Source organism: Gymnoscopelus braueri (genome assembly GCF_963280865.1).
Source record: "Gymnoscopelus braueri genome assembly, chromosome: 1".
NCBI classification, from domain to species: Eukaryota; Metazoa; Chordata; class Actinopteri; order Myctophiformes; family Myctophidae; genus Gymnoscopelus; species Gymnoscopelus braueri.
In genome coordinates this window covers 59,941,888-59,964,786 of record NC_137603.1, presented here as the reverse complement: position 1 = coordinate 59,964,786, position 22,899 = coordinate 59,941,888, and the positions used below count along the sequence as shown (strand labels likewise).

Genomic DNA, 22,899 nt, shown 5'->3' with positions numbered 1-22,899 from the left:
TTTGTGTGGTTAAAAAAAAAAAGAATGATGCAACCTTTGAAAGACTGCAACCAGCTTCCACTGAACTAAACATCCTAGCAGTGCATTTAAAAAACATTTTCCTACAGTTTGTGAGAAAAAAAAACTGAAATGTATGCAATGACTGATGAGCAAAACAATTGACTTCAAATTGTGAAGAATATCAGGCCCACCAAATGGCCTGGAATTATATCCAACTGCAATTTCATCCATCTATAAAAGACCGTCATTAACCACTTATTATACCCTATACTCAGTTGACCAGGGTCCCTCAGTCCACTCCTTTCTTCCCTCCACACCAAATAACTTGCCAAAGATAGCCGATGTAAAAGCTGATACCGCAATGCATTGTGGCCTTTTAGTAGCCTGGAAACCAGATGAATCTGCCAGTGCAAAAAAATTAAATAGCCCAATATCTACGCATTGATATTCGTCTGGCCATGCAAGGATAGCCTTTTAGGCCTAGTTTCGCTAAATGTTTACCCCCAGAATAAGGCACTAGGATTCGAATAGTTAAGACGTTTATTGCCCAACAGAAGTCTTCCCCACACCATCTGTATGTTCCTTGAACATACAGATTAAACTATCATTCCTTCCATCATCATGGATGTGATGAAAATGTACATTGAAAGAAATCAAACAAACCAGGAAACTGTAGTGACATCATTTATCTTCAGAAGAATGACTTAAGTTTATACACTACGCTACCACACAAGATGTCCAATTACAGAAGAACTTCACACATGAAAACGTGTTACAAATATCCAACGCTGTACAATATCTTCCTATGTTTACATAAAATGCATGTGCACAGGGTTGTTAAATGGTCAACAGCACAACTGGAAAACCCTACATTGAGGTAAACAACTACAGTATAAAAAGGAAAAGAAAAAAATCATTTTACAATAGCATCCTCATGGCAAGAAGAAACGTGCCATGTAATATATGGTTAAAACTAGAAAAAACATAAGAAAGTTCAAGAGGTTCTTGGTGTCGTCTGAAAACTAATGAAGCTTGTATTGAACGGCTGGGTGGGGTTAGAAGCGTCGTGGCGCTCCTTTAAAGGGCTTGAACCCTCCTCCCACGTTGCTGCCACTGGACATGGAGTTGGTGATCTGCACGATTCGGTTCATGCCAGACGAAGAATGGCTGAAGAAAAAGAACACAACAAGCTATAAGGTGACTGAGCATTTCTGAAAGAGCTTCAATTATAAAAAGAGTTTCAATTATATCGTTTTGAACAACTTTCAACCTGGCAACCCTATTTTGAGCATGTGATCATTGCCCAAAAATATCCGATCTACAAGCTTGTAACTCAAGCTTCATTGACCGGGGACCCCCAGGGGTCTATACTTTGTCCACCCAAAACATCCAATCTACAAGCTCACAACGAGCCACGAACTCTAGATCGGATATTTTCTGCAAATGTTCGCCTATTATGACATGCCCAGAATAGGGACGTAAGGGCAGTGGTGGAAAGTACAGTAAGTACATTTACTTAAGTCCATTTTTGAGGCATTTGTTTGTTTACTTGTGTGTTTCCTATTTCCAATACTTTTACTCCACTACATCTTGGATCCAAATATTGTACTTTTACTACATTTACTTTAGTTACTAGTTACTTTGTAGATTTTGATTATTATTACAAAACATACATTAGCCAGCTCTATATACATTTCGGCTATTTTCAAAATATTTTTTATACATTTGAAAACTTGAAATGAGACAGTCTGCATAATGGGTACTTTCACTTTTTGTACTTTAAGTACATTTTGATGCCAATACTTTTGCACTTTTAATCAAGTAAAATTTTCATTCCACTTTTACTTGTAACAGAGTATTTCTACATTGCAGTATTGATACTTTTATACTTGAGTAAGGCAATTGAGTACTTTCTCCACCACTGCGTAAGGGTTCATCATGTGATTAAGTGGTGTATTAGGGGCAGTACCTTGAGTGTGGAGGCATCATGCTGCCCCTGTTGTCTCCCATGCTGCCCCTGTTGTCGCCCATGTTGCCTCGGTTGTCTCCCATCCTGCGATTGTCAGTAAAGCCTCCACCACCACCACCCTGGGAGCCCGCTCCAGTATGCCACTCCTTCCTCTGGCCCTGGGCCTGGTCTCTGCCGTGGCGCTCCACCACCACTTGCCGGCCAGAGCCAAACGACTGAGGAGAGACGTACACATTAGATAGGACACCGTTACCACCAGTCAATTGTCAATGAGCAGTAACTACTAAGATGCTAAAATGAACATGACATTTGTCAATTGTCGTGCAAAAGTTGCACAGGTCAGATAGTTGAAACAACTTGCATATTATACAAAGAAATGACTGACAATGACCGGTACAACTAATCAAAATAAATAATGTAATATGGCCAAAACAGGCCATATTTCTTTCATAGTTTTATACTTTCAAAATGTAAAAAAAGAATAGCAGAAATAGCCGATCTACAAGCTCCAAAGTATTATGCCTACCCTATTTGAAGAGTAACTTGGCATCAAAATAAAACAGTTTCAGAACTGAAAACAATAGTTACGTCAACACAGTTTTGTATGAAACAAACCAAGCTGAATTTATAACATTGGGTCATCTTAGAATCGTCTCATAAAAATTGTCGTCCAAAAACAAACATTGTCCCGGTGACATTGTCAGGGAGGTGGCTCTATCGTTTATGATAGTCAGTCACTCATATCTGATGGCAAAAATGGCATTAATTCGGCGGCGGTAATGTTAGCGTTTTCCTGCTGTCAGTGGATGCTTAATATCCATACGAGTCAAACCACCGGGCTCATTTGCTTAATTTTAGAACAGTTCTTATATGCTGTGATATTAAACACGACTATGGGAATGCAGAATGGGGAGAAAAACGTGACCCAGGTAGGCTGCGTAAATGACGTCAGACTTGGGTGCTCTGTAACTGTGATAGGCCTAATGAGGGTTAATGTTTGTGAGGGAGTGTGCATACCTGGTCTCCCATCACCATGGGTCTTCCTCCGTCCCGATCGCCGAAGCTGTTGTTCCTCCCGCGGTTGGCTGAGGTGTTGCCTCTCATGGCAGGGCCCGGGCCGTCTCTGCCTGAGCGCTCTGGTCGCATGTTACGTACCGGTCCACTGTCCCAACAAAAACACCACAAGTAACGGGTTAAAGGAAAAAAAGATATAATACTAATAGAACAAACAAACATCACGCTCTCACATTCATCCAGACATGGAGATGGACACTGACATGACATCGGGTGAGTGTGTGGGGTTGTCGTTTGTGTTGTACCATAAGTACGGCACCTTCCATATCGTCACTGTCGGGTGGAAACCTCATTATGTCCAAAACTGATACTTCTCAGTATTCAAAAATATCAGAAGTAGCAGATCTACAAGTAGCTCAAAACAAGCTTGTGGATCTGCTACTTTTGAGTGACAAAAAATAGCATATGGAGATTTCGGCCCGACAGCAACAATATAATAAAACATTCCCCTTTAACTTAAAAGTAACATTTTTCCTTTTTTCAACATCTTCATGTAAGTCCTCGCTAATGCTCACTTATTTCTACCTAACGTAATGTCTCAAAGGTGGACCGTCTATGGTTTGAAAATGTGCCTACCGATGTCATCATCATCGGTCATTAACATTAGTGAGGACCAACTATATGACCATACGGCTGAAAAGGCTCAAGTGCTGATTTAGCCCATTAAGACCTGAGGCCGATTCTTAGCTAATGTCTTCCAAATCCCAACCGTTTTCTTAAAAACATGTTTCTATATCAGTGGTTCTCAAACGTTTTCATGTCAAGGACCCCCAAAATGATATGCATTTTGCCGCGGACCCCCCATCTCAAAATATTCTGTTCCAAGGACCCCCCAGAAGCAAAGATTTGAGTTAAAAATGTTCGCTTTAAAAGATAAATATTCATTTGCACACATTTTCTTGATTTTTCAAAAATAGCAGATCTACAAGCTCATAGCGCGGCACCGCGCTATGAGCTTGTATATCTACTATTTTTTAATAGCCAAAGTGTAAAATAATCATTTTTTAGCTCAAATCAAAAAAATGACACGGATGCGTTCCAGGTCTTAATGGGATAATTAGGTTCAGTTTCCATCTCGGAACTAAATTCTATGAAATATCAATACCGCATGTCCCCTTTGTTGGCGTTCATGTTGCCTTCGTTCTTCCATCCTCCGTGCCCCGCGGCGTCTCTGGGAGAACGGGCGTGGGACATGCCGGGCATGGCTGCCCTGGCTCCCACCGGGCGCTCGGGCATGGGCACGGGCCGCCTCTCGTCCCGGTCCCTGCGGTCGTTGTCGGCGGCCCGGGGAGGAGGAGGGGGCGCCTCTGCTCGGCGGACCGTGTCAAAAGTCTTGGGGTAGCGCTCGAACCCGGCGCCATCTCTGTGGGGGGCCGGGCGACTCTTCTTTGCTTCTGGCTCGCCGTCAAAGCGGTTGCGCCTGGACAAGAGGAGGAGGGGTTAAGAGGGTCAGAGCAGGGGAGAGCATTCTGTTTGGTTAAAAGTTGTCGTAACCCATTAAAACCCGGAAACGCATCTGTGTAACCACTTGAACCATTATTTTATAATTTGGCTATTACAAAAATAGCAGATATACAAGCTCATAGTGCGGCACAGAGTGCTCATAGTGCCGCACTATGATCATTCAATATATACATTTTTTTAAGTGAACATTTTTAATCAAATCTGGGAACAACATATTTTGAGATGGGGGTCCGGGGCCAAATACATATAATTTTGGGGGGTCCTTGACATGAAAAAAGTTTGGGAACCACTGATTATAGCAACATACGTTTTTTTTTTTAATCTGTTAGGATTTAGAAGAGATTTGTAGAATCCCCAGAAGCAAATATTTGAGTAAAAAATGTTCGCTTTAAAAAAAATATATATATATATTAAAAGATTTGCAAAAATGTTCATGATTTTGCAAAATAAATAGCAGATCTACAAGCTCATAACTCATAATAATGAGCTTTTATATCTGTTATTTTTGAATAGCCCCAAGAAATCTTAAAATGACACAGATGCGTTCCCGGTCTAAATGGGTTATAAGAGTCATCATAGCTGAGGTTGTAGTAGAGCAGTATGTGACCAAGTTGCTGCTGACACATCATTATGTTAACCGCTACCTATCATAGGTGTTGGGCTGCTCAGCGGGGGTCTCTGGGAAGCGTCCCCTTTCTCGCGGAGTGAAGTTGGTGAAGCGGTTTTGCTGGCGATTGTAGTCGGAGCCTTGGTTGAGGCGCGCTTCAGAGTCGGGTTGTAGCTTCTTGTTGCCGTTCCAGTAGGTATCATCCCTCCGGCTGAAACATTGAATACACAAATAGAGAAGCTTGTTTGACCAGCAAAGTTGTAAATACCGGTTTGGACGGACATGTCAACATCTGTCTGAATGTCTTAATGTCCAATTGTCTTACACTAATTGCACTTTAACTTTAGTTTATAATATCAATTTTCACTGAGAAATGCCCTGATCCCCAGATAATTATGCTGAATGTCACCTTGCCATTTGTCGTACACGACACTGGCGTACAACAAAGTATAAATCAGGCATTTTACAGCACAAAAGTGAAATTGTTAAGTCATTGTAATTATGAAAGTGGACAAAGGCAGATAAACGGTACATACCCGTGTTCGACATCACGTCCTCTTTTGAGGTTGTTTCTCTTCTCCTGCTCGTAGCGGAGCTGCTCCTGTTGCCTCCTCAGCTCCTCACGCTCACGGGCCAGTCGCTCCGCCTCCTTGCGTCGCTCCTGGACAGAGGTTACAAGAGGTTATATATATTAACACCACACATACACGCCAAGTCGGTTTAAGTTCCATATCCTGTAATGCAAGATGTTTTGCAGATAAAGTGGGGGCTCTGTGTTTACTGTAGTCCTGAGTTTCCAGACGGTGGCATAACCATTTCCTGTACAGTGTCCCATAGCTCCCATTGATCGGCAGCAGATTTGATCCGGAAACGCATTTGACTTCCGGTTCAAATCTGCTGCCGAGCCAACAAAACAAAGCGATGGTGAACTGAACAGGAAACAGATATGCCACTTTCTGGAAACCAGGACTGTAGTTATGCACAGATCTTATTTAGTATTAGAACAGCAACTACCAATTCCTAGCATACACGGCTATGCACTGATCTGTGTGCTTCAACGCACCGAAGGTCTGGTTTTGAAATGGTGTGACGGGAGGAAGCCTTGAGGGGTTTAACCAAAGATTGTTAATTTAGGAAGACACACCATCCCAATTGGAGCCACTAGAGGCGACATGGTACACAAATCCTACAAATGGTCTCCTAAGTGGCAAATCTCACGAACGTCCAATGGCTTGTGACGATCTGGTCCAATATTTAGGTTCAGTGACCATGGAGCTAAAGAACGGTTCAGAAGCTGTGTTCACGTTCACTCTCCCATTTAAATGAATAGAATCCAACTTGCTTCCAGTCTCCTAAAAAAAAGGCGTCCGCCCACTTTCACACAGATACAGGAAGTAAACCTGGAGATGGTGGGTCTTGCCATTTCCGTCTTGGGTTTAACTCATACCTGCTCTATGCGGAGCCTCTCTCTTTCGAGCCGCTCTCTCTCCATGCGCTCCCGCTCCAGTTTCTGTCTCTCCATCTCCAGCCTCTGGCGTTCTCGGAGCAGGTTCTCCCTCTCCTCGCGCTCCCGCAGCAGGCGGATTCGCTCGCGCTCCCGCCGTTCCTGTTCTGCAATCTCACGCCGCCTGAGGGGACAGGTGTCATTCACAATGCATTAAGTAACTGCATTTGCATTTGTTTTTACAATGACATGCCCAAAGTGGAGACACCAGATTTAAGTATTTAACCCATTAAGATCTGAGGCAGATTGTTAAGGACCCCCCCAAATGAATATGTATTTGGCCGCGGACCCCCATCTGAAAATGTTTTGTGCCAGGGACCGCCAGAAGAGAAACATATTTTTTTAATATTCCCATGTTCAAAAATAGCAGTTATACAAGCTCACAGCGCTGTGAGCTTGTATAACTGCTATTTTTGAGAACCACTGAATCCTAAGCATTTTCTGAAAAACGTATGTTGCACTATCTATATCTATATATCTATATATCTATATATAGCTAAAATCTAAAATGACAAGGCTTTCCCGGTTTTAATGGGCTTAACAAAACTTTTATGAACCGAGTTGCCTACTCCCCCCCACCCCCCCGGGCACCCTTAGAAAACCAGTGGACATGATGATGGTGTTCGTGTATAGAGTCAGTAGGAATACCTGCGCAATTCCACGGCTCTACGGACGCGCTCCAGGCGAACCGTTCGCTCGCGCATCCTAGCCTCCTTCATCTTGTCAAAGGGAAGAATATCGTTGTTGTTGTTGTTGTTGGCTCCCTTGTTGAGGAAAGGTCTCTTTTCTCTGATCATCTCCACCTGACCAAACACAGAGAAGCTTTTAAGGGTGGGGCCAGGCGTCGGGTTTGAAGCCCACTTCCTGAATCCCATAACCCATTAAGACCTGGAACGCATCCGTGTCACTTTTTTGATTTGAGCTAAAAAGCATTATTTTATACTTTGGGCTATTCAAAAATAGCAGATATACAATACTGAGCCGAGTGCCGCGCTATGAGCTTGTAGATCTGCTATTTTTGAAAAAGTGAAAATCTTTGAATATATATTGTTTTAAAGCGAAAAGTTTAACTCAAATCTGTGCTTCTGGGGGTCCCTGGAACAACAAATGTTGAGGTCCGCGGCCAAATATATATAATTTTGGGGGTTCTTGACATGAAAAAGTTTGAGCACCACTGATATAGAAATTAGAAACATACGTTTTTTCAGAAAATTGTTGGGATTTAGAAGACATTTTGTAGAATCGGCTTCAGGTCTTAATGGGTTAAGGGTGCTGTTCCTGCCGGCTCCAGTAGAATATACTCTCAATACAAGTGAACGAGGTTTTGGCCGGACTTTACACTTTATTACCTTAGTAAACACTTTATGTTTTCAATCGCTAATAAAGTATTTTTAAAATTATGATACGAGTTTAGTAAAATGTGGTCCCATTAATTTTTAGGGTATGCTTCTAGGGCTTCTATTGGTTCTACAGAGCGAAGACCCGCCCTCGCTGCAGTTGCAGCCAATAGCAGTTGTTTCTGGTTTATTTTCGGGACCGGAAGTTCGAAGATGGCAGATTTGAATTCACCAAAAAAAAGGCTTCAAAACAGGTCTGTAGAAACCAATGGGGCTTCCTTCGTCCATATTGTTTACAGTCTATGTGTAGAGCACAGATATGAGAAAATACAAGGAGGTTTTTTTTTTAGTATGAGGAGTTTCTGACCTCTTCAGGGGGAATTAACCATCTTGGTCTTCGCTGCATATGCATATTGGGGAAACCACCAGGCTGGGAAAAAAAGAATAATATACATAAGAATCATTGTTAGCAATCCTTCCACTAATGACAGGAAATCTGAATATACTGTACATAAATTATGAAACAAATACAATCACAGACAAAAAGGAAAAAAGGCATGTTGAATATTACTTGTGGTCTGTTGTTGTCAAAGTGTCTTCCCCTCCTGAAAGGCTGTCTCATTTTGTTGAAGTGGTTGCCTTGGTAGCCTTTGTTGGCATGGAACGGCATGATCTTCGCCGGGCTCTTTGTTCCTGTAAAAAAGTAATGTTAAAATGGTGTTAATATTCGTCTTCTCTGAACCCCATAACCACTTAACCCTTTAACACTCTCACCGCCAGGCCCGTAGCCTACGGGCCGATAAATCCAACTGTAAAGCGCCGATCCCGTAGCCTACGGGCTGTGGTGCTTTTTCCTTTTTTTCGAAAAAAAAAACTTCAATTTTCTAGTACGGCACATTTCATTGTAACACCACCGGAAATGGAATTATTCGGGATCACGTTTTGCCGATCCCATAGGACTCCATTCTAAAGCGCACACTGAGACGCCATTTTCTTCGATTGTAGTTTTTCTCCTCGCTGATCACTGTTTAACCTAAACCGTTCTAACTACAACATGGATGCCCCGTTTGACACGTGGTTTGGACTGGTACACGCAGGGAGATCTCCGCGATGTTTACAAACAGTGCAGAGCTCAATCTTAAGGATTTTAACGAGGTCTATGGCAACGTGAAAAAAACTAAAAACAACAATAAAACGTTGGCACTGGTGAGTACATTATGAGATTAACCTCTGGCGGTCAATGTGTTAAGACCGGGAAAGCATAATTTGTGTCATTTAAAGATTTATTTGTGCCGCGCTACGAGCTTGTAGATCTGCTATTTTTGGGGAAAAAAATATTTTGCAAATCTTGGAATATATATTTTTTGAAGCTAACATTTGTAAAATATTTAGTTCCAGGCACCCGCAGAAGCAAAGATTTGAGTTGCAAATGTCCGCTTGAAAAGAAACCTTCAAATGCATGGTATGCACAGATTTTCATGATTTTTCAAAAATAGCAGATCCACAAGCTCATAGGACACTCGGTGCTGCGCTATGAGCTTGTATATCTGCCATTTTTGAATAGCCAAAGAAATCTAAAATGACAGATGCGTTCCCGGATTTAATGGGTTAACCCATTAAGACCTGGAACGCATCTGTGTCATTTTTAGATTTTAGCTAAAAAGCATTATTTTATACTTTGGCTATTCAAAAATAGCAGATATACAAGCTCATAACGCGGCACCGAGTGCCGCGTTATGAGTTTGTAGATCTGCTATTTTTGAAAAATCTAGAAAATGTGCAAATCTTTGAATATATATATTTTTAAAGCGAACATTTCTAACTGAAAATCTTTGCTTCTGGGGGTCCCTGGAACAAAATATTTTGAGATGGGGGTCCGCGGCCAAATACATATACATTTTGGGGTCCTTGACATGAAAAGGTTTGAGAACCACTGATATAGAAACATAGGTTTTTTCAAAAAACTGTTGGGATTTAGAAAACATTTTGTAGAATCGGAACCTCAGGCCTTAATGGGTTAAAATACTACCCAACAACCTTGTGGCTGCAGTTTGCCTCCCAATGTAGTAAAACTAAAAAGGAATAAAACTTACGTCCGTGTTTTTTGTCATCTTTCTTGGCAGAATCCTGACCAGATCCAGATGCTGTTGGCTCAGATTTTCCACCTTTAGACTCCTGCTTCTTAGACGCGTCCTTGTTGTCCTTTTCGGACGGCTTGTCTGATTTCTTCTCTTCTTTTTTGGAGGATGGCGGGGCTCTTCAAAAGCAAACATGTCATGAATACAACTTTAGAGGGAATTCATTTTCTCTCAATTAACAACAATGAATCAATGTTTTCATCACCCACTTGCTGGTGGTCTTTACTCCGGTGCTAGCTCGCTTATCGCTCGATTTACTGGAACTCTTGTCCTCCACTTCCTTCTTGGAGGGTTCTTTTTTGAATGGGTCACTTTTAACCTAAAATGACACAAAGTGCACACCCAAGGCTGAATCACATTTTCAGACACAATGCTACAAATCCTTTCCCCCACAGCAGGGATCTTCAACGTCTTTTAAGCCCAAGGGCCCCTTAGCTGAGAGAGAGAGATGAGGCAAGGGCCCCCACTACATATTGTATATGCAAATTGTGTTGCATCATAGATTTCAAAGATATCTTCATAGACTTGTTTGACATCCCATCCTATCCTTCCTACTACTTTTAATTGAAATGACCTCCAAAGTACGTCCGGGGTTGTACGTCAAAGTACGTCGGACGTTGTACGACAAAGTACGTCCGGGGTTGTACGTCAAAGTACGTCGGACGTTGTACGACAAAGTACGTCCGGGGCACACGATCACTCCACTTGCCTCCAAACTTGCCTCATACTATTGATCCGTGCTCTGGCTAATACCTAGGCTTCTTTCCCCCCTTGATCAGACTCTCAGCTTGACTGATTCCCCGCCAATCAGACCCTTAATAATAATAATAATAATTATTATTTTATATCATATTATGAATTGTATTATCCTACTACTCTAATTGACCGATTGATTGGCAGGGCTTTGCATGACGTGTGTGCAGAGTGTTGTACATCTACATCTCTTACTACATTTTAGCCACAGCACCAAAAAAAGAGGAGGAGAGGGGAAGAGGAGAGAGGGGGAGACGAGAGGAGGAGAGGAGGGGGTGAGGAGAGGAGGTGAGGAGGGGGAGAGAGGAGATGGGAGAGGAGGGGGTGAGGAGAGGAGGTGAGGAGGGGGAGAGAGGAGATGGGAGAGGAGGGGGTGAGGAGAGGAGGTGAGGAGGGGGAGAGAGGAGATGGGAGAGGAGGGGGTGAGGAGAGGAGAGGAGAGGGAGAGAGGAGATGGGAGAGGAGGGGGTGAGGAGAGGAGAGGAGAGATGATGTCTTCAAAAGAACGACTAATAAATATTCTCATCTGCATGCAGAAAGGTCAGATTGTGAGCTTGTGTTTGCTAGCTCACCCGTTCAACATATATCTGCTGTCCGTGGAGCTCTGTGCGGTCCAGGTGGGAGATGCAGCGGGCCACCTCTGTGCTGGAGGACATGGTGACCAGGCCGTAACACTTGCCGCCGGGACTGCGAGCGTTCGTGACCACTTTGGCACTAAACACCTGTTGGCAATAAAAAACATAATAAGCTTACCAACCTTTCACGTACACGTCCTAACACCAGGAATGATATGTGTGTGGGCGTTGTCGGACACATTTGCATAATGGGGCTTTTGTCGTCACGGTGTCTTGGGTCTGCTAATGAAATGGTCTAGAACAGTGGTTTTCAGTCGACTAAAACTATGACGAAAAATATTAGTCGACTACCTTTTTTCACTGACGAAAACAAAATAAAAACTATGCTATGATGACTAAAAATAAGAATTTCGACAACAAATAAAAACTAGACTAAAATGTTAGTGAGGGACTAGTTGAGTAGAACTATAAGACAAGTCATTTTATGTTTGGTTGCGCTCGGGTATTGCGCTGTGAAAATAGCAGATCTACAAGCTCACAACGCGTTGTGAGCTTGTAGATCGGCTATTTTCAGCATGCAACCAAGTGTAAAATCAGCCATTACGACACCATCAAGGCACCGCCAAAATATATTTTAGTCGACTAAATCGACTGTAGATTTAATTTAGTCGACTATAATCTTATGATATTTAGTCGACTAAAACTAGACAAACTAAAACATTTCAGATGACTAAAATATGATTTTATTCAAAAGACTACGACTAAAACTAAATCAAAATTTGCTGTCAAAATCAACACTGGTCCGTTATTTATTTGTCATTTGAGCCACGGACCACCGTTTGATTAGATTTAGACTCTCAGACCCAAAACTTAGATTTTTTTTTGTTATCGTTGGAGTGTAAGTTTGTCCACAATTCCATGCTGTATTGATGTTGGTACCATAGGAGAGATAACAGGCAAACGATCAAAATAGCAATTATTTAATTAAGTAATGCAGATGAATAGCAATCATTTAACTCTTGAGTTAAAGATCTACCTAATAAGGGTCCATTTGGTTACCAACTCTCCATCATTTAGCTGCGGACCACCTGGAACCCCCTAAAGGACAACTGCTGGTCCCCGGACCACTGGTTGAGAACCACTGGTCTAAAACAATACCTCAAAATAAAAATCCATACACCGTACCTTCCCATATTTGCCGAAGAGGTTCTTCAGATCAGCTGCTTTGGTGTTGGATGACAGGCCGCTCACCCATATGTTACGAGAAGAGCTGTTGCTGTTACTGCTGGCGCCCCCTGAGAAATGTGGTCGTCATGACAGTACGGTCAATAGGTGTCTCGTGTCCCATAGCCAAACGATCAGAGATCTAAATTCAATTGGGTGGCTAAATGTACACTGACAAAAAATACCCCAAAAGGAGTGGGGACCAAATTATTCATTTATTTATTAAAAGTAGGTGGAAACTAGAACTCTCCGCCAGGCCAGGTAGGTTATTGAGGGCCAGCCATGTTTGGAATTCAGGCATTATACAGGTGATTGGAATCTGAAAATGTTGAGGGATTAATGTTGATGAAATTATTGCACATACACAATATGCTTTTTTTTAGTAGAAAATAGTATATGTAGGACATTGTAGTCATGGACTGTGTAGTTTTATGTTTGAGTTAGGGCGATACACCAAGTGGGTTGTGTAGCGCCATCATGAGGCGATTTGAAAAATGTTGGTGAAAATTCTTCCTTGGCCTATAGCATGTGTGGAAAATAACACATTGTGGCATGTTGTACAAAAAGGCCACCCCTGTAAACTATGGAAGCCAATTGGAAGTCAAGAAGTCTTGATTACATGACTACAGAGATAATGTGCATTGAATTATGTGATGTTTGGACAAAATCTGTCTCATGGTATGGTTGAAGAGTTATAGGCCAAAAACATATGAAAACAGTCTCGGCCAGGTCAAAACATTTCGGACACCAAAAAACAAACTGTATTGCGGACATAAGGCTTTAGGTAGGTCGGTATCAGGACTGGTTTTCTAAGCAGTAAGCGTATGTTTGTTAGTTTTTTTTAACGCTGTTCTAGCCCCTAGAATGAATTTAAATTTCCTCAGACAATTGGCAGGCGGAGATCTCTGATCATGTCCAGACGACACTAATGGGTGTAAAAAAAAAAAAAGTTCTTCCACATAGCTCTGAAAGCGTCAGACTTACCTTTATCATCTTTTGCAGCTTTTCCATCTCTGTCTCTTGAAGAACTACAAAGCAGATGTTATAACAACAAACGGAAGAAATGAGTGCCAGTACATGAAAACCTGTGTGGAAACTGAGACAAACATCTTATGAAACAAACAAGACATCACATTTGGCATTTTTCAGAAGAAAAAAAATCCCCACAGGCTTGGATTTGGACAAATCTCTCAAAAGGCTTCGGTCATTGCTTTTCCACTGGTGAGATGGGTCAGGTTCTCAGCCAATTTATGAAATCTTCAGAAGTGAGATCAACTTCAGTGAATCTTTTCTGAACAAAAAAAACAAAAAGAATCTGCCATCACGCGTAGAGAGCGTAATGCTAATGCTCTTTTACAATGCCTTGCGTAGGAACTGGAAAAGGTAATAAAACTTCTGGACAGGTGAATGTATGCGAAAGATGCACCTCTCGTCTCCTGGTTAACGCCACAACTTTACCAACTTCAGAAAAATAAATTAAGGAAGTAAATGGCAGGATTAGGTACACCAACGAACACTTCCCTTAAGGAAAAAAATAAAAAATAAAAAAATCTTGACGCTACCCACAATGCTGCGTTCTTAGTGAGCTGGAACTTGTAGTAGTATCAAAGAACTGACATAGAAAGACAAACCTCTTTGCTTGACCTGACGGCCCAGTAGAGGAGGGGCCTTTCTTCGCACAATCCTTTTCTTTGTCTCCCGTTTCAGCTTTCTTCAAGGCCTCTCTGCTCTCCTTCTTCATGGGGTCAACCTTGGATCCGTCATCTTTCTTACCATCTTTATGGTCGCCTGCGTCTTCAGCCTTCGACTCAGGACCCATCTCGGCAGAGGCCTCTGTCTCGTCGGCACCCTTGTCAGCCTCTGGATCTGGAAGTTTCACATGTTTACCTGTTTCCAGGAGATCGTCGCCATCTACGTCTAGCGTGATGGCGTCGTCATTCGGGTTCGAGACGGACAGATGATCGTCCTCAACTTCTTTGGAGGAATTCGCAGCGTCATCAGCATCTATCTCGGACACTTCAGCCTCCGCCTCTGGCTCGGTCTCCACCTCCTCAGCCTCATCTGGCTCAGCCTCGGTATCATCTGGCTCAGCCTCGGAGTCCTCCGGCTCAGCCTCGACCTCGTCTGGCTCAGCCTCGTCTGGCTCAGCCTCTGCCTTGACGTCTGGCTCAGCCTCTGCCTCGACGTCTGGCTCAGCCACCATCTCTGGCTCAGCCTCCACCTCTGGCTCAGCCTTTTGCTCAGCCTCTAGCTCAGCCTCTGGTTCAGGCTCAGCCTCTAGCTCAACCTCTGGTTCGGGCTCAGCCTCTGGTTCAGGCTCAGCCTCTGGTTCTGGTTCAGCCTCCACCTCTGTTTCAGCCTCTGGTCCAGCCTTGACGTCTGGCTCAGCCTCCACCTCTGGCTCAGCCTCGACGTCCGGCTCAGCCTCGACCTCGGCTTCTGGCTTGGCATCCACCTCGGGCTCAGCCTCGGGCTCGGGCTGAGCCTCAGGCTTGACCTCAGGCTCACCTGCCATCGCAGCTTCTGACTCCGGCTCAGCCTTAGCCGAGACCTCTGCCTGAGGCTCAGCAAGGCCGGGTGGAGGCTTAGAATTTTCACGAGTACCATCATCTGTATCAGTTACATCTGAGGGATTTAATAAGGATAAACATGGCAAAAAAAAACAAAAACAAAAAAAACATGTTTAACATGGACATGTGGTATAAGTTACTTGACCTAGAAAGTAGAAAGCAAATACATTAGTGGTCATCGAGGGCGTAGACACCACAGGAAGACACATTAACACACATTCTTCATTGATAACGGTGAGCCGTTCAGGAATCTTCATATGTAGTAAACACAATCCATATCGGTGAATTTACAGCTCCAGGTAGCTTCTTTAAAAAAAGGCCCTGAATTTCTTCAGTTCATCCAACAGTCAATTTCTTCAAACATGAAAAATGCATCGAGGTCATAATGGTCAGTCACATGGCACATCATATTCATGCTAATCTTCCACATCTTCACTTCAGCAATGCCTGCCTTATCAGGAGTAGTCAATTTCGAGGCAAACCAAAAATCTTCTCATCTTCAGTGGAATCCACACCGCTGTATCCCGTTCAAGCGACAGTGCAAAAATGTGCTCCCGGTTCTCAGTGCGTTGTTGGCAAGTCTCTAGGCACCGGTATGCATCTAGGCTCCGTTATATACACGAGGTCTGTCCTCTGTAGTTGTGGTACTGTGGTTGTGGTAGCGTGTGTGGGGTCAAGCACCATGAAGATGAGGAACAATGATTGGTGCCGTCTTCGATGAATCTTTATTCTTTACCGAGCTTTAATCATCCGATTCAAGGCCTCTGTAGCTTTAGAAAGTGTTCCAAGGAACAGTCCGAAAAAACATACGTTTAAGTCCTCCTAAACCAGTGTAACCAGATGAATGAGAATGCGTTCTTTTCACTCGACCACTTCTTGATGTAGGTGGGGGTAGCAAGCAGATGCATGTGATGCAATGTTCTATAAAGCATTGTTGTAAGGAGGAGGAGTTTCTTGTCTTCACAATAGATGCTTTACCTGTTTGGAAAAAAACTTAATGTTAAGGACTAACATTAATTTGACTACAAACATACCTTTTTCTGATTCATCATCTTCCGTCTCCTGAAAAAAAAAGGGGGGAAAAATAAATGAAACAACAAATGCATCAAGGAAATGTTAACTCTACACATCCATATACCTTCACACCATCATTACCTACTTTTGAGAACTCACGAAATGATCACCCGCCAACAGCATGTACATTTCCTCTTTGGCTAATAAATTATGGAGACTTAACAGCCACTCTGGCATCAAGATGAAAAAATCCATATCTCTTAACTCTCATTCAGTGCCTGACTTATTTCTGGCAGTTTTGCTGGCCAGAGTGCCAGAGCCAAAATTCATTGTAAAAAAAAAAGTGCTTAGGAGCCGAGATACAGCCTTTTTCAGTAAGAAGTTAAACAAGAAGTGAATGGAGCAGAACATTTTCAAAAATCATCATATCTTGGGTTCTGAACATTTTTTTTTAATTATATTTTTTTGGACGTCATAGACGTCCAGTGGCACAGGGCTTATGATACAACGGACGTGAATGAGTTAATTTGTTTATTTTCATACAAGAAATAGCTTATTTTGTGATTCTGCCTAAAGCCATACTTTTTCTCATTGCATGATACTGTACATGCTGCGCTTATAGGACCAATAGTTCTGGTAAAGTCAAGTGCTCTCCCCGGGAGAGTGTCCTTAAATAAAATGAGTGCATCCAGAAAGAGTCCACCAAGTACGCAGAATCATGTAAAAGAAGCGTTTTCAGAGGAGTTAGTTAGACTAGATAGTTAGACTTAGAACAAGTCACAGAGCCAAACAAAAAGATCTACAACTTAACACCTTGCGACGTCAATCGTTAGCTTGTAGATCAGTTATTTTTTGCAAAACACCTTGCAATGTCAATCTTTAGCTTGTAGATCAGTTATTTTTTTGTAAAACACTATGGAGGGAGCACTCACTGACAACAGTGTTTACAAAGGGGCTGCAGATTTCATAAACGCACAAATTAAAAGAATTTCGTATTCATTTACTTATGACATTAGTGTATGACAGCGTTTGAGGATGGATTTAAGAAGGTCAGTTGTGTGTAGATTGAATTGCACTTTGCACTGTCACTAAATGATAACAGTTTTACTCTGAAAGGCTGCTGCTTTACAGTTTCCAGGGTAGATAATCAAGACATCGACAGGGGTTGATTTTTGTATTCCGTCGCCTTTTTCAGCCCTCATGAGTTTGCAGGTCTGCCTTTAGTCTACTCAATAGTATGTTAATATTCCTGATGTTGCTTTTGACAGCCAATGAAAATTGCATATACACACACATTATTTACAAATGGCAGCAGTATACCAAAAAATCATCTGCCTTGCGTTTTTTTGTTTCGTTTTTCATCTACCCGCCACTTTGTCTGGTAAGCCAAAATGTTATGTTTGTTTGCTGCCTAACTGTATGCAGACATATTTATTCAACCGTTTCAACACTCCATCGAAAAGACACTCTTGATGCATGTCTAGAGGGACCGAAACATCAGTTCTACTATGACATTATAGACACTATCTGGACTTTACGCCGGAATCAATAAATTATCTATACTAGAGCACGGAAACTGTTAGCATTGCATGTTAAAAAACACATGCTTATATTACCTCCATCTTCATACTGAAAGGTAAATGCTACGATTTTGCTTCAGAGTTGACAGTTTATTCTGATCATGTAATAAGCGCTAAAGTGTCGCTTTGCGTTTAGACATGATGCACTGCAGCCTAATCGACTGCTATATCTCAACTGTCATCTACGCTCAACTTCATCTTCATTATCTTTAGAACTCTGGTGGCCGGGCTCAGGCTTGAATGTCTAGGGCTAGGCTAGGGCTTTTTAAACAGTATCTGACGACTAAATGTAAGAAAGGGCAGATTAAAAAGCACCTGGATTGCTTAAGAACCAAAAAACATACTGCATTCACCTTGGAAAGCGATTCTTCTTCCATTGCGATATCTGAGTCCGAGTCCAATTTCTTCCCTGAGAAGTAAAATGAATCAAAACAGTCAGAAAGACTTTTTATTTTTATTGACAACTTAAAATATGAGAACTTAAAATATGAGACACAAAAATGAACAGCTAAGCCAACCTTCCCCATGATGATTCAAATGTAATCCTTTTTAAAATGTCAATTACCTTTGGCTTTCATATTTTTCCTAGTGGGTGTGTCGCCTGACAGTTGGATTTCAATGTTATTGGGGTCGCCACCTTCATCCTCAACAGCCTAAAGAAAAATGCATAAATAGTATTACATAGTGTCTGCAAATGCGTATCCAGAACATCTGTATTAACCCATTAAGACCGGGAACGCATCTGTGTCATTTTAATTTCTTTGGCTATTCAAAAATAGCAGATCTACAAGCTCATAGCGCGGCACCGAGTGCCACGCTATGAGCTTGTAGATCTGCTATTTTTGAAAAATCAAGAGAATTTGTGCAAATTTGTGTATGTATTAGAGATGCGCGGATCGCGGTTTTAGCCGCGGTTGCCGCAGTTAACCGCAGTTTGGGTGGATTTGGGTCAATCAAATATAATTATTAATTCATATTGGATAAACCGCGGGTGAAATAATGCGGGAATTAAATTAATGATATCAATCTATAGACCTACAATAGCTTTTAAAAAGCACTAAATTTCACTGTGTGCGTTTGTAGTATTTTAATATTACGTCATTTTACACCAGGCACAAAATAGCCGCTCACTACATGTTGCTTTGCAGCCGGCCAGTGTTGCCAGGTTGCGACAACTTGCGAGAGAAATAAGCAGCCAGGTCTATGAAAACAAGCCCACAACAAGTGCCAAACAAAAGTCGCTTATAAAAAGCTTATAAAAAGCCGACATGGCAACAAAGTGGTTGAAAGCGAAAGTAACTCAATGAACTGAATGAAGACTTGGCTTGTAGTTACCATGGTTGTGGATTGTATACAGTCACTGCATCGCGACAGTGGTGAGTGACATTGTTTATAAGAAAACTAACGTCAGGAAAATAACAATTATTTGGTGCGGTTGGTGCGGATCTATAAATAGGATGATATAATTACCGCGGGTGGATGGCGGATGGATAATGAACTTGTTAACGCGGATTTGGGTGACAAAAAAACCCATCCGCGCATCTCTAGTATGTATATATTTTTTTAAGCAAACATTTGTAACTCAAATCTTTTGCTTCTAGGGGGGTCCCTGGAACAAAACATTTTGAGATGGGGGTCCGCGGCCAAATACATATCGAAAAATGTTTTCTAAATCCTAAACAGTATGTTGCTATATCAGCGCTGCTCCAACATTTCCATGTCAAGGACCCCCAAAATTATGTGTATTTGGCCGCGGACCCCCCCCCCCCCCCATCTCTAAATATGTTGTTCCAGGGACCCCCAGAAGCACAGATCGGAGTAAAAAAAATCGCTTTAAAACAAAACAAAAAAGTGCCGTGCTATGAGCTTGTATATCTGCTATTTTCTGAATAGCGGAAGATGCTTTCCCGGTCTAAATGGGTTAATGTTACATGACCAGCTGTAGGGATGGGCAATATTATCGATATCACGATATATCGCGATATTTTATTTCGCGATACTGTATCGATACTGTATCGATACTCCAGTATCGATATATCGCGATAAAAAAATATATATATACAGGCTTTATGAAAAACATTCAAAGAACCTATCACAGATCTACAGCTACTCAATATGTAGTGTATATATAAACAATATGTAGTTGTGATATATGTATATATCGCAATATATCGCAATATATCGCAATATATCCCAATATCGTGATACGACCCAAGTATCGTGATGCGTATCGCAATATAATCGTATCGTGACCCAAGTATCGTGATACGTATCGTATCGTGAGATTGTTGCCAATACCCATCCCTAACCAGCTGTCAAAATGGTGCATTAATATATTATAACTCATTGACTGACGGAGCCAGTTTACAGCCAGGCAGCTTGGAAAAGTAAGGGAGGGTGGGGTGATTAATCAAATCAATCATTGAGTTAATCAACTCAACAAGATCAACAGCCAGTTGGAAAGGTTGAGGGGGGGATTCCTCCAATATTAATCAAAATAAACTAAAGAGTCTGTGATATCTCAATCATCTGTCTTCTTAGGCATAAAGCCTTTAAAAGATGACATGTGTTTGATCCAAATAACCACACCAAGGTGATACACTGTATTATTACACGGCTTGGTTGAATGCTTGAATCGGATTGGTCAATCGCTGAATTCAGCGGTGTGTTATTTCTGAATAATGACTCATGAGCTCAACAACAGACCGCTGTCTAATCAAAGACTCAGAGCACCTGCTGCGCTGCTTGAATTTAATGCTGTAATCCAGCATGACACCATGTATACAAACACACTACAACTAAACGTTGCTCTCAAGAATGATTTTGAAAACATTTGAGGCAAGAAATAGACGATGCAATAACCAAAAATGTATTCCATTTGATCAACACATCCTTGTTTTCCGAGGCGACCGTGTTATGGAATACTTTAATTACCGTAAGCAAGGAAATAATTTGTTTTGTCACTTTTGGGTCAATTTGTTAATCTATACATTACGTAGCCGTGTAATAATTGTCGCCAAGCCGGAAGTTGTTGAGAAATAACCCCCTTCAGGATCATTTAACACCTCTGCTTCACCTCTGTGTTTAATCATCCTCCTGTCGGGTGTTATTTCTCAACAACTACCGGCGCAGCGACAATTATCCCTTACTTATTTATCATTAGGTTCTGCTTTGGATTTCAACTCAGCTGGAAACATGCTAATAACTAGGTTATGGCTCTCAATGCTTGATCCTTTAAGCGAGCACATGAGCAAGAAACTGACTTGGTGGATTTTTATTCACAATAAATCCTCCATTTAAAACAGATAATATTTAAGCATTGATTGTAATATCGGCTTACAAATTATAGTATTAAAAAATATATTTTAATATTTTACTAGGAAGGTGAACCAGGTATTGTCTGCAGACTCTGCACCATGGCAGAGTATTAAACAGGATTTGTGTGTAAGTAGGTTAATCCCACTACTAGAATGACTGTCTACTGTCTACTACAGCCTCATCAGGTTCCAAAAGCACTTTGACAACAACAAAGGTATACGCTGTCGTACGACTGTGTCACTTGCCAAAAAAAAAAAAACTTTAAAAATGACCATAAAAATAAAAATGTAGGTACAAATTAACCATATAGGTTAAAAGGTAAAAAATTAACCATATTTCTTGATAAAAAAAACATTTTAGGGGGAGGACGACCCAGCTGGCCACAACAAACGCCATTAGCCCTTGATAGGCTCTATGCACAGCAGCCATATTGGACAGAAATTGGGCCTCTTCCTTACTTCCTTCACAGGTGCGTGTTACCAATGATAACTAATGAAGGCTCTGACTGTTCCATTCTGGTCAAACAGTCAGGGGCTGAAATCGTGCATGTCGGCTCACTGGAAAGTGGAAACACTCTGCTACACCAGTGGGTCTCAAAGTGTGGTCCAGGGACCCTCATGGTTCCTGAGGGGGTTCAAAATGTCCCCGCCCTTACAGGTGTGTAACTCTGAGTGTACAAATGGAACCAAATGGACTCTTGAGGGGGTTCAAAATGTCCCCTTACAGGTGTGTAACTCTGAGAGTGTACACTCTCAGAGTTATGGTGGTCCTCCTTCAAATGAGAACCACTGTGCTACACTAAATGGAACAGAGCCTTCATTAGTATCATTGTTAACACCTGTGTAACTAACTGTAGTAAGGAAGAGGCCCAATTTCTAGCCAATATGGCTGCTGTGCGTAGAGCCTACATGCTCCGCTGAATGAACAGCCGGTGTAGCGCTCGCCGCGGCCCCGGCCCACACAGTAAACCTCGCTTCACCACCAGGCTTTCCGCAGCACCCGTGGGAAGCCTGGGTTCCAATTGCGAATTTAGCCAGTGATATCCGGTCTAGAGCCCGCCTACCGTATCCGGTTATTTTGCACGCACACACAACATGCAGGAATCCATTTCCGGTATAGGGTATGAACCCAGACCGGATGTGCAACTTGCAAAGCATTAAAGCAACTTGATCCCCGTCTATGACAGAGAGGAGGCTTTTTTTGCTTTAGCACCAGGACATAGTTGGAGCCCAACAAACAGTCAGTGACGGGCCTTTCATTCACGGTAGGTATGGTAGGTAGGAGGTCCATTCAAAAACGTCCATTTTAATGGAAAACAATGCATGCATATGAAAAACACGTCGACATAAACGTAATATTTTTACACACAGGACAGTCACTTGATGCTAATCCCAACATTTAACCCACTGCACAACAACAACCCTCCGGTGCAACATAAACCCCGAGGTGTTTTTTAATGTATTCTATCGTAATTATTTCACAGTGATATAAGTTCTATAACTTACCTGCTTCAGTCTGGCAACGAGGACGTTCTTTATGCCCGACGTGTCCAGGTTTCGACGCTTGAGTTCGGATTTTAGGTCTATAACTCGCAAATCTGCTATTTTCTTGCCTTCCGCGGAAATGGCCCCCGACGCCATTTTGCCTCCTGCTTGTTGTGTGTGTGTGTGCGGCTGTGCGCGCGCTCTATTGCCTTCTTCCTCAGTTTGGTGCCTTCTTCTTCATTTCTCTTTCCTGCTGTGTGTAAAAAAAACGCATACCGCCACCCAGTG

At 42.1% G+C, this 22,899-nt stretch overlaps 1 protein-coding gene across 2 annotated transcripts; it reads right to left on the bottom strand.

Annotated features, from left to right (window-relative positions):
* Positions 1-671: 671 nt before the first annotated feature.
* Positions 672-22,787, bottom strand: sltm (SAFB-like, transcription modulator). 2 transcript variants are annotated; one of them, XM_080439534.1, is made up of 21 exons: positions 22,633-22,787; positions 18,375-18,462; positions 18,163-18,218; positions 16,250-16,277; positions 15,041-15,270; positions 14,277-14,968; positions 13,630-13,673; positions 12,607-12,716; positions 11,419-11,568; positions 10,303-10,412; positions 10,049-10,212; positions 8,527-8,648; positions 8,323-8,385; positions 7,267-7,421; positions 6,562-6,742; positions 5,651-5,775; positions 5,152-5,325; positions 4,149-4,463; positions 2,987-3,131; positions 1,970-2,184; positions 672-1,167 (listed from the first exon to the last, which is right to left on the bottom strand). In XM_080439534.1, the coding sequence occupies exons 1-21, from the start codon at positions 22,765-22,767 to the stop codon at positions 1,056-1,058; spliced, it is 3,414 nt and encodes a 1,137-aa protein (XP_080295660.1). In that variant the 5' UTR covers positions 22,768-22,787; the 3' UTR covers positions 672-1,055. The 2 variants fall into 2 exon arrangements, with proteins under 2 accessions (XP_080295660.1, XP_080295659.1); XM_080439533.1 differs by having other exon boundaries at positions 14,277-15,270.
* Positions 22,788-22,899: the final 112 nt, after the last annotated feature.